This window comes from Panthera leo, chromosome B2 (assembly GCF_018350215.1).
Source record: "Panthera leo isolate Ple1 chromosome B2, P.leo_Ple1_pat1.1, whole genome shotgun sequence".
Taxonomy (NCBI): Eukaryota; Metazoa; Chordata; class Mammalia; order Carnivora; family Felidae; genus Panthera; species Panthera leo.
The window spans coordinates 108,775,428-108,787,528 of NC_056683.1; the positions used below are offsets into that span (position 1 = coordinate 108,775,428).

At 35.9% G+C, this 12,101-nt stretch overlaps 1 protein-coding gene and 1 long non-coding RNA gene across 6 annotated transcripts in view; one reads left to right on the plus strand and one right to left on the minus strand.

Moving 5' to 3' along the window:
* TBC1D32 (TBC1 domain family member 32) overlaps positions 1-7,603 on the minus strand; it is a 200,423-nt gene extending 192,820 nt beyond the window's left edge. For 3 of the 4 annotated variants that reach the window (XM_042939719.1, XM_042939718.1, XM_042939716.1), the window contains exons 1-2: positions 7,472-7,603; positions 7,134-7,291 (exon numbers count right to left, since the gene is read on the minus strand). In XM_042939719.1, the coding sequence (XP_042795653.1) occupies positions 7,134-7,288 (155 nt within the window). In that variant the 5' untranslated portion in view covers positions 7,289-7,291; positions 7,472-7,603. Of the gene's footprint in view, positions 1-7,133; positions 7,292-7,466 lie in introns of all 4 variants that reach the window. The other variant, XM_042939717.1, reaches the window with a different exon arrangement.
* Positions 7,604-7,624: 21 nt separating this feature from the next.
* The window catches only part of LOC122220343, a 47,219-nt gene continuing 42,742 nt past the window's right edge, over positions 7,625-12,101 (plus strand). For both annotated transcript variants that reach the window (XR_006202807.1, XR_006202808.1), the window contains exons 1-3: positions 7,625-7,709; positions 7,845-7,991; positions 8,999-9,105. This is a non-coding gene — a long non-coding RNA (uncharacterized LOC122220343). The remainder of the gene's footprint in view (positions 7,710-7,844; positions 7,992-8,998; positions 9,106-12,101) is intronic.

The following is a 12,101-nucleotide window of genomic DNA, read 5'->3' on the forward strand; positions in this document are numbered from 1 at the left end:
AAAAAGGATCCAGGAATAAAGAATCTCTTGAGCCCAATCAGTCTGAGCTCACAGCCAGCCAGAGAAAATTGAATGTGGAACAAAGTGTAAAAAGATAAACAGTCCCTAAAAACAATCTTGATCCTCCTCATAATCCTGCCCTAGGCTAATCAGACACACCAGTTTTCCTTCACATCTCTAAGATACTCAGTGGGAAACAAAACATGGGGCAAGCTGGAGTTAATTCTCTGAAACTAAAGGAACGGCCTCTCTGAAGATGAATTCTACATCTCACCATCAACATTTACTACAGAAAAGTGAATTATTCCTTAGTTTTATCAGTCCCATTTCTCTGCCACAAATCAAGCAATTAGGAGAAATGAATATTTAACTAATATAAATTTTGTGCTTGCTTTGTTTAAAGCCCAAACTGTAAGCAAGTAGGTTATGATATTTTCATAACTAAGGCAGTGAGGAAATACAAGGAAAGCCCATTAATACAATGTATTCAAGAAAGTTAACAGAATACCAGTCTAAAATAAGACACATCAAAAACAAAAACAAAACAAAACCTCCCACTATTTATCACCATCTATATGATATAGCAAATATGCTGACAAAAAGTTTAAACCTCCTTTTTGGGAACTTGAATAACCACATACTTTTTTTAAATGACATCACTTTTATCTGTGGCCACAGTAGTATCTCCCAGAAGACTCCATTCAAAATATTTCAAGGTTTTGGTTCATCTTCCAAATTAAATGAACCCAAGAACCCCCAAATTAAATATTGCCTAATGGGTTATTGCTCTTTTAAGAAAAAAAAAAAATCTCCAGGGAAGATAAGGAGCATGGGAGCTCCTATCATGGGAGCACTACCAGGCTGCCTATAGCCCTTTGGATGCTCTACTAACTCAAAGATTATTGGAAAACTCTCAAGCTTCCAATCTTAAATTAGTAAATAGTCATTTCTGCAAGTAGACCTTTCTACTCTGGGTAAGAAAAATCCAAGTCTTCAAATTCTCACGTGACAATTCATTTTGTGTTGGTTCTTTTACTATCTGAATTCATGGCAATACCCCATAAAATCCTACGAGGAATACTATTCTTCTGTAGTAGTGCCCAGGATAGAGAATTATTATTGCTATGGGCTGGGAGATACTATAACACTTAATATATTTAATTATTATGTACTTAATCATAAAATTAAGTACTATGTTGCTTTCACTGTAATCCTCGTAGTATTGGTGCCATCCAGTTGCTCTTATGAAGTCTTCATCTAATCTAAAAGATTGATGATAACCACAGCTTTTTAAATCAACCCATTGCATCACTTTTAGAAATTATTCTGGTGTAGCTATATTCATATTTTGTATAAAAGCAAAAGCCCTGGATGCACAAGAGACTTTCGAAAGGTCCCATACTTATAACAGGGATTGCAAACTCAGCGTCACTGGGGGTAGACAGGTAAACTAAAGCCAGCCACGTGTAAGAGAGAAAAGGAAGAGGTGGTGGTGAAATAAAAGGATGTGTCTCAGCTAAAAGGAAGAGCTTCCACATGGCTTTAGCCACTTACTGCCATTTAGGACTATTACAGCCTGATGTGGATTTTTCAATGTTTTAATAGAAGCCAGAAAACTACCTTATGTGCTATCTCCCAATTTTTAAATGTTACTATTTTTTAAAACCAAGCCAAAGAAACACATCCGTAGACCCAATATGGCCTGCAGAATGCCAGTTTGACCTTTCACCATCCATTCATACAAGTATTATAAACAACATAAAATCCTTACCACTAAAGATACTGGTGAATCATCTCTATGTTTAAAATTTCTATTTAAGAAATGTAAAACTTCCCTCAAAAAAAAAAATGTACATACTTAATAACTTATGTTAGAAGATCCTTACTAGGCTTAATTAAAGCAATTCTGCTACAGTTTAAGTCCTTTCCTCAGAATTAGTTTTAGCAAACTCCTTTAACATTTTCAGATTAATATACTCTAATTGCACAGGAAAGACCAAGACTACAATATTATGGGAATAATACCTCTTTGCCATGGACTACAATAAATACAACTTCCATTCATTTGTATTTTAACTGAAGTCTATTAATATTTCTTTCTTGGTCATTTTAAAATATTCTAGGGAGTGCCTGGATGGCTCAATTAAGCGTCCAACTTTAGCTCAGGTAATGATCTCAGTTCAGGAGTTCAAGTCCCACATCAGGCTCTCTGCTGTCAGCACAGAGCCTGCTTCAAGTCCCCTGTCCCCCTTTATCTCCCCCTCTCCAGCCTGTGTGTGCTCTCTCTCAAAAATAAATAAACATTAAAAAAATAATTTAAATTTTCTAATAACAAAGTTTCTTCTTTTTTAAAGGACATGATCTATACAATTAGTAAATAATTTTATCTTTAGAACTCTACAAATCCCTTTGTTTCAGGCTTAAGTTCTAAATCTTACACTGGTCAATCTTGTAACCTTAGACAAAACACATGACCTTGCTAAATGTCAGTTCCCACTACATAATAATAATGATAATCCCAATGCAAAAACTGTTGTCTATTACACATAGCTATACTTTGACACTTTTCAAACCAAATGTACTATACATGTTTGACTAACCTTATTTGTTACCATAAAAGTAATTTAATGAGAAAAAATAAACATTTGGTTTCAAAGACGCTATCACCAAGTGAATGCAAAGTATCTTTTTCCAAATATTCCTCAAAGAAGGACATTAAAAACCTGAGTCAGGCATCTGCTACTAAGGAAAAATATGTTTACCTCACTACATTTCAGAAGCAGCTCAACTAAAATAGACAGCAATGAACCTCATCACTTTGCTTTACTACTGGCAAATATGAAATTTTTTACATTTATGTCAGAAAATTTACAAAGTTGAGTAAAAGAACATTCACTTTTTTCCATTTTGTTCTCCAGCTTTATTACCTAGATTTTTCCAAGAAAACTTAATTATTTCTTTCATGATGAATTTCTGACATGTTCAAAATGTCTATACCAAAATATGCACTGATACACAGATTACTATTACAACATAAGAACATAAAAACACTAGTACAAGTTTGTTTCAAGACATCATTCTCTTAGTTATTTAAATAAGCAAGAAATTTTTCAACCATATATAGAAAAAATTATCGGTATTGGTATGTTTTAAAAAGAGACTTTATTAGAGTAAGTTATGAATTATAACGCTGATATTTGGAATTCTTATTTCAGAATCAAAAGATTTATTATATAACCAACCTAACTTTATATATCATATTAGTATATAAAAGATTATGTAATAGAGGGGCGCCTGGGTGGCTCAGTCGGTTAAGTGTCTGACTTCGGCTCAGGTCATGATCTCACAGTTTGTGAGTTCGAGCCCCACGTCGGGCTCTGTGCTGACAGCTCGGAGCCTGGAGCCTGCTTCGGATTCTGTGTCTCCCCCTCTCTCTGCCCCCTCCCCTGCTTGTGCTCTGTCTCTCAAAAATAAATAAATGTTAAAAAAAATTTTTTTTAAAGGTTATGCAATAGAACGAACAAGCTTTACATCACGTACAAACTTTTAGGTCAAAGAATAGGCTTCTGAGTCATGATAAACAATTACTAGAAATGCATTCATTAATTATGGAGACACGCATGTAATTCTTAGTCATTTCTCTATACATGGATATCACTTTACACAATGGAGGTTTTCTTGAAGGTACCATTTAAATGGATTTCACAGATTTAAAAAATCAGTGGTACATTCTTCTCTAAAACAAAAAATAAACCTAAATCAACAAATTATTACTGTGTTCCCTCTGTATCAAACCAAAAATATACTGGATGTGAGGGTTACAAAACTGAGCATTTGCATTAGAGACTCTTATAATCATCACAGTTGATAATTACTAAAATAAATACATACACACACACACACACACACACACACACACACACACAATTCTTGTGTAAATGCAAGTAAATATGCTCTAACTCTGTGGTTCTCAACCCTGGCTGCACGTTACAATTCTGCACGTTCTCAACCCTAGAGAGCTTTTTGAAAATCACTACGGCCCAGACTCTACCACTCCCCCTCTGCCAAGCTGCTCAGGAAATTTTGATTCATTCATGATGAGGCCCAAGCATCAGTATTTTTTTACATGGGGCCCACCTGATTCTAGCGTAGCCAAGAGTGAAAACCAGGGCCAGTTTGGTTTCTGGGAATCTACACAACACATGCACACATAATGAAAGCAATATCCTCATCCCTACCTCTCCTCCCCTCCCACAGCCCTCAAATCCTTGCTGCCACTTTCAAAGACAGAGAGGGAAAGTTTGGATATTTTAAAGAATTTGTACAGTTTAAGGTAGAAAAATAGAAGATGCTATACAAAGCAGAGATAGTAGTTTAGGGAAGCTGCCCATTGGGGCAAACCCCCAGATAGGGCTATACTGTTTACATGATGGTTTTTCCCAAGTGACTGCAATTTCTCCCACTTTAATTTTTTATAGTACCTAATTCCATCATGTATGGACTCAACTGTCTCAAATATCTTCATACAAAAACACAATAGCCTAAAGACACCAGTTCCCCCATAAGTCTCTTTAATAAAATTGTCCTTGTCAATACCAGGACAACGTTGGGTGGATTTAAGAAACCAATGTTCTGATAGTAGAGAAGGGAAGGTAGATAATTCTGAAGTAGGAAACACTTTTGGAAGCAATACATACCTAAGTGACCTAACGTACAATGTCAAGGAGAGTTAGGTCAGTGAAAACAAAGACCAAGTATAACTGTACTAACTGACCTTTAATACCCGACTGAATTGTGAGAGCCTATGAAAATACCAAAGACAAGCAAGTCCTCCTCTTTTTCTCTCCTACATAAAGAGTTCCTTCCTCCTAAGGCACAGATCTCAGGTTAATGCAGCTAACACATGACTTTTAGCATCTATGCTTTTAAGACTACAAGCTACTTAAAATACTTTTAGGATTATATGGAGAACAAACAGAGGGTTACTGGAGGGTTTGTGAGAGGGGGGATGGGCTAAATGGGTAAGGGGCATTAAGGAATCTACTCCTGAAATCATTGTTGCACTATACACTAACTTAGATGTAAATTCAAATAAATAAATAAATAAATAAATAAATAGATGCAAAAAAAAAAAAAAAAAAAAGAAAACTTTGAGGATTATAAAGCTTACTTTTAAAACTACAAACTAGTTATAATTTGAGAGTGTCTGGATTTTTTTAGGTAGGCCAAAAGTAAATCTCTTTAGTAAACAGTGAACATTAAGTATGAATGGTAATCAGCAGGCATTTAATCTAATGCACTGCTGAAAAGCAAATTACTTTATTACAACAGTCATTAAACTACTAAGAGGAACAACAATGACCTAACTTAAACTTGAAAAGCATTCTAAAATTGAAGCAGCTAAAGCAATACAGGTAAACATTTACATTGAAGAAAAAAAGAAAAAAAGCTGCATATTAATGAGCTAACCATTCATCACAAAAGTTTTAAAAATTTTTCCAAGAAAAGAAATAAACAGCAGAAATTTTAAAACCATAAAACATATAATAATACAAAGGAGGAACAAAGCCAATAGCTGGTTCTTTTAAAAGACTAAAAGAAACCCCTAGAAGAACAGAAGAGGGAAGGCACAAATCAAAGAGAAGAATAAAAAGGGGGATATATAGCTATAGATGTTAAAAATATTTAAAAACTACAGGATTTTAATGAAAAACTTTTTACCAATGAATTTGAAAATCTAGACAAAATGCACAAATGCCGAGAATATGATCCTAGCAAAAACTGACATAATAATTTACAAAGTATTTAAACAACTGCTTGTATGTGAAATAAAAACCAGAAATGAAACCCCAAACTTAATGCTTCATGTGGATTCGTGTGAGGTGAACTTGTATTACAGGAGTTTATAAAACATTATTAATTAAACCTTAATTTGAGAAAATTGCAATTATTCCATAGTCTATTGTTTAAGTAATAAATCAATAGTTAACCAATAAAAGCTGTTCTGTAATGTCTCCCAAAATAAATATGATCACAAATAACAGCTATTTGTAGTGGATTTAATTAAGAAATAAACAGGAAAATCATGGAAATACGAAGAAACTTTATGTATAACCATAAATACCAATGAAATCAGTAACTATATTAACAAGAATTCCTTACTTTTGAAAACTCCCTTGAGAATCTGGTGAAAACTATAAATACTCCCCCTATAAAACTGCAAGTAAAAACAAACTTTTACATTAAAGGGCTCAAAAACCCAATTATGCGCATAAAGGAAATGAGTACGAGTTCCAGATAAATAGAATTTCAGAGTCAGTAAAGGTAACATAAAAAAAAATTTTTTTAAACATCTCTGTGAGATCAAAATGAAATACAACCACTGAATTTAAAATACTACTACCAATAATAATTAATTGGGTTCCTGCAAGAAAACGTTTCAATGGAGAGGATTAATTTAAATTAAATGAACCAAAACAAAAAAAAAGGTCTCTAAAGAAACGTAACCTTCAAGATTGATCTCAAGTGGTACCTCTCTCATTAAACTATTTCTACTGCTCGCAAACCCAGAGTACTCTGTAGCTCTTCTACAGCACTTATATTTTTGACATGTATCACAGACATTTGAGTATGTGCCTTATCCCTTCATAGGAACTTAAACTATTCGATAGGAAGTTAACAATCTAACGTCAGTATTCCTACAGTGCTCAGAATGGGGAATTGGGGCAGCCACTGAAATACCAGATCAGCCAAGGAACAGAGATCTTGAGAACTCATTGCTTTAAGCCAATGTGACAGGCACAGTGACAAGAATCCTTTGAAATAACAGAATTCCTCTTAGAAAAACATGAACAATTTTCAATTATTGTTACTGTGTTGCCCATGAGGAAAAACGAAGAATTAGGATATGTTGGTTGTGGCAGCAGAAACACAAAGGAGACAGAAGCTTTGGAAAGTAAGTAAAGAATAAAGAATACATAAATTCGATATTTGTGTAAATAAACGAAAAAAAAATGAACCTCAAACTTGGGCGCTATGTTAACAACAATAATCAAATGAACATTCTTTAACTACACTTTGACCCTTTCTGGATCAGCTGGTTTGTTTGCTTAAGACATCAAAAGCTATTTTACTTGTGAAAATTTTCATCAGTTTCCTCCAGATGTAAGAGGATTTCCTCGGCGCACTCCAGAGAGGGGGCACCCGTGATCTTCTCTTTTACGCTCTGGAACAACTGCCTCAGCATCGTCTGCATCACCACCTCGTCCTCACCAGAGAAATGGGCCATCCTCTGCAAGAATCAAACACCCACGCCCATTACTCCAGGTCGGCGCCAATGCCGCGCACTGCGCACGCGCGCTCCCACCCCACCCAGGCCAGTGCGCTACGCCGTTCCCCGGGAGACCGCGGCAAGCGCTTGGGGGTGGGTCCTCGGCTGCCTGCGCGTCTTTCCGGGAACAAGTCACCTTACTTTAGGGAAGCACGGGTCCTCAAGGACCCCCCTTATGTACTTGTCGTTGCCGGCCTTCCGTACGAACAGAGTTCAAGTTGTCACCGCTAACCGCAAAAAAGACAGCCCGGAAGGTTTTGATGGGTGGGCCTGACGGCGGGACGTCTGCGGTACGTGTGACGTCATCACGTTGACGTGACTTCCTGAGTGGGAGGGAGTGCCCCTTGGAGACCTGCCCGGCGGCTAAGTGAAGTTTCAGGTGTGCTCGCTGTCCCTCACCATGTGCTTGTAGAAGGGAGGGAATGGAGAACGAAGAGTCAGAATTCAGTAAAAGTGAAACTGAAAGTAGCTTGAAAAGTTTTTAACTACGTGAATGGTTGTTTTTCTCTAACAGCCAACATCTGTTGACTCCTACTCCTTAACCAAGCACCTTGCTAGGAACTATGAGAAGATGCCCTCATAATCAGACAGACACACCCCAAAAAATCAACGTTTACACCGTTAAGTGTGATTAAGTGTTAACGTTAGAGAAATGCTCCAGGTAGGTGTTGTGGAAACCAATCCCCTTTTAACCCAATAGAAGAGGCAAGGAAAGAAGCGAAGAAAGAGGCATTAACATTCAGGTGTTCGAGTTGGTAGGCTGGAAGGAGGAGGTGAAGAGGCTACAGAAGCAAATCGGCCACAATTGAAAGGGTCATATTTGGCACGTTTACAGGAGAGAGATTAATCTTGGAAGTAGCAGGACACAGTTGGATTCCATAGTGACACCATGAGATATGTATATGAGGATCACTGTGCAGGAAGATGCAGTGTATTATAATAATAGACCTTCATCCAGTTTCCAACCCAGATAAATCCTCAGACCATGGTCATGTACAAGCTAAGGAGCCAACCAACAAAGTTTAGAATCAGATCCTGGTGTCTATGGAATAGTCAGTCCCAAGCCATTGATGGGTGGTTTAATGTAGATAAATTCTACTTTATCTGGCTTAAATTTTACTCTCCTGGTAACATCCAATATTCTTCACATGTTAGCCAGGATCAGTGATTCCTTTGATGTCTATGCTGTTACTTCCAAGAGTAGAAGTATGATATATCCTTGCCAACTCTGACAGCATGTTTCTTAGTAAAATGAATGCTTAATCTTGATTGTCTCACTACTACATTAGGAAAGAAACATACTAGCAGAGTAAACAAACTGTATTTGTCAGTGAAGCTATCTAGTATTATATGTGCATGTGTATGTGTGTGCACATTCGTAGAATCACGAGCAATGCAACCAGTTCCATGTTCAGATTAACACAGATGAGTTGTACTGGCACCTCAAACATCAAGATTAACATAGCTATTAGTCGTGGGATTTTCCTGAAATGTAAGCTATTACTGTTAAAATTCAGAGCAAAAAAATAATAGCTTTATTTTATTTAGTTGTTGCATTCCTAGAAAATTCAGTGTGTTAAAACTGTGCCAAATATTTTTATATAAATGGAATTAGTTCCTACACTCAAATACATATCAAGAGTTTTTTCATCTACTTTGCATGTCCAGCAGGATCATTGAAAGTCATAAGGAACCAGAACAATTCTTTTGTGTGGGACATTGTCCTGTGTGTAATTCCAGATGTTCAACATCCATAGCTCACACTACAAATGCCAGTAAGTACCATCTAATCATGTGATAACAAAATGTCCCCACATATTTATAAAATGCCTTCTTGGGAAACAGGGATGATTTGAACCACAGATTGAGAACCACTGTTCCAAAGGATATAACTTAGGAGAAAGAAAAACAACCTTAATAGAATACCTGAGATGCAAGAAGGAAAGATAGCCAAACAGCAAATGAGCATAGTAATGTATTTAAGCAAATCTCAATAAATATTGTCTGTGTAAAATAATAATAATCTATAATATTCTAATTTGTGAATGTATAAATTCATAGCCCTAAAATACTGTAAACAACCATGTATAAGGAGGAAGTGTAATGATAGGTTGAAGTATTCTGAAATTCTTATATTTTTCTTTTTTTTTAATGTTTACTTATTTTTGAGAGAGAGAGAGAGAGAGCAAGGGAGGGGCAGAGAGAAAGGGGACAGAGGATCTGAAGCGAGCTCCGTGCTGAGAGCAAAGACTCCGATGTGCAGCTCAAACTCATGAACCAAGAGATCATGATCTGAGCCAAGGAAACTTAACCAACTGAGCCACCCGGGTGCCCTTATATTCTTCTAAATGGAGTTTAAGATATTGAACTTGGTCATATGGGCATGGTAAAATTTCAAATGTAACCATTATAAAATTAGAAATATAGAATTTAAATTCAAAAAATGGAAGGAAAAAATGAAATAAGTAGAGAAAAGCAGAAGCCTCAATCAATTAAAAAAAGTCAAGAAAGAAAACAGAAGCATAAGAAAAATAGGAAAAATTAAAATGTACAAAGAAAAATGATAGAAAAAGTCCAAAATACTGATACATTTAAATAAACTTAGCCCTTCTCTTATAGGAACTGTCAAACTGGATTTTAAAATAACTATATGCTATTTATCAAAACCCTAAAAACAGAAAAGTTAGAACCAAAAAGGTGGGGAAATATAAACCAGATGAATATTATCTAAAAGAAAGCTGTTGAAGCTGTATTTGTGTCAGCAAAAATACAACTTAAGAAAAAGATGTTAGGGACATAGCATGCCACTTCACAAACATTATTTAGTTCAATGGAAGATAAAATTTTGAACTTTAAGTAAGCAAAATTCTTAATCTCTCCAAGAGTCTTTAATATTTTCCAGAGAAGGTTTCTGCACGTGTCCTTATAAAATATCCTTGAATAGGAAGCACTTCGAAATTGAATACCTAAGATCTATTTTTTAGGTTTGGTTTTTCAGATTGTTAAGGAACAAAGAAAACACAATTGCTTCAGCAAAGTTTGCATGTATGAAGAACTGAAATATCATTTGTTATTGTTAAAGATGCAAAAACCTCTCAAGGTATCAAAAAACGGTTGTAGCAAACTAATTACCTTGTTGTCCATACTATAATAACCCTATCATTTTTATGACTCAGTTTGTCTCTTTCTTTATCATCTCTGCTTCTACTGCTTCTGACCATCTTTCTTAAAGCCACCTGCATTAAAATTCCCTAAGACTCTACAGGATGCCTTGATGCACAGCCCTTTAAAACAAAGCATTTATTCCTTCATATCCTTGGAGCATTGACTGCTAATATTTTACATCTGAGTCCCTTTTCAGGCATTGCCCTGGAAAAAGGAAGTGGTCATGCTCAAAGTTATGCTCTCTACTTGAGGAAGGCTCATGTATGATGACTGGTCACTATGGTATCTAATGGGCCATCCTTTTTGTCTCAATTGGAACAACTCTGAAGCATCCCAGTCTCAAAACTCCTCAGATGATTCCTGAAGCCTCTGTTCTGAGGGCATTACAGTTGAACTTATTTCTAATTTTGCCTCCTAAACTTCTACCAGATATTGTCTCCAAGAATACACACTAATAAATCTACTACATAAAAATCTCAGATTCTTGGAGTCTGTTTCCAAAGGAATGCTATCAACTACAGAACCTAACTTGATCAATTAGATATTATCCCATTATCCAATACATATTGTTCCTAATAGAATGAGTTTCTGATGATGGCATAAACTGCTGGTCTTCCTTGTACCTGTGGAATTTTGCCAAGGCACTGATGTTGTTCCAAACATACATGGCCACAGTAGCAATGTTAATTACCTAAAACATGGTTTTTATATGTTTGCTTTAACTAGACTATGGGCATAGAAGGTACTTTAACTAGACTGTGGGCATAGAAAGTGCTTAGAACTCATGGACTTGCAATAAGATAAAAGACTAACCGAGGCCTGCAATTTGAGGACAGTGTTCAGTAACTACAGAGTATTAATATCATTGTTGCCCATTTCCACAGCTCTGAATTGAATATTTTCATAGAACTTGGTCAGATTCAACTTATATAGTCTAATAAGAAAGTAAAGTATTTCAAATTTTCTAAGTCTTGAAATTGGTTCTTTTTTCCTCCGGACAATAAATCAGAGTGAAATGAGAATATAAACTTCTAACATCATTATTAAAGCCTTCTCTATATCTGGGATTTCCCATTTCAGAGTGGACTTTGCTTTTCCCCAGAGGGATATTGTCATTTGATATGAAAACCAAAGTCTTACTGATGAAAAATTCTTCCAAAAGTCTCACATGGCATTTGGCCATTTACCCAAAGTGTAAGTGTTTTAGAATGAGGATATTCTCCAATGTCTGGATAAAGAATTTGAATTAGTATAGGTATCTATTTTTCCCTTTATACAAAGTTCATGTACTGATCCCACCTAACTTGGCCTAAGGAATATTCTGATTTGGCTTCTGAGCTATAGCCCTATCCTGTCTATCAATTCTTCTTTTAACAGTATGTGAGCAAGACAAGAAGCTCACTCTTCTGAAAGCAAGGTTACAATACATTCACTCTCAAGTATAACTGAATTTTGCTTTTGAAGATTTGATTTAATACAGCTTTTAAGTACTTTACTCAACTCTGTGTTTTAAGAGCATATTACCAGCCCACAGCCAGAAGTCTTTTTATATCAGAATGGTAGATGAGTGGGGCACTTGGGTGGCTCAGTCGGTAAAGTGTCCGAC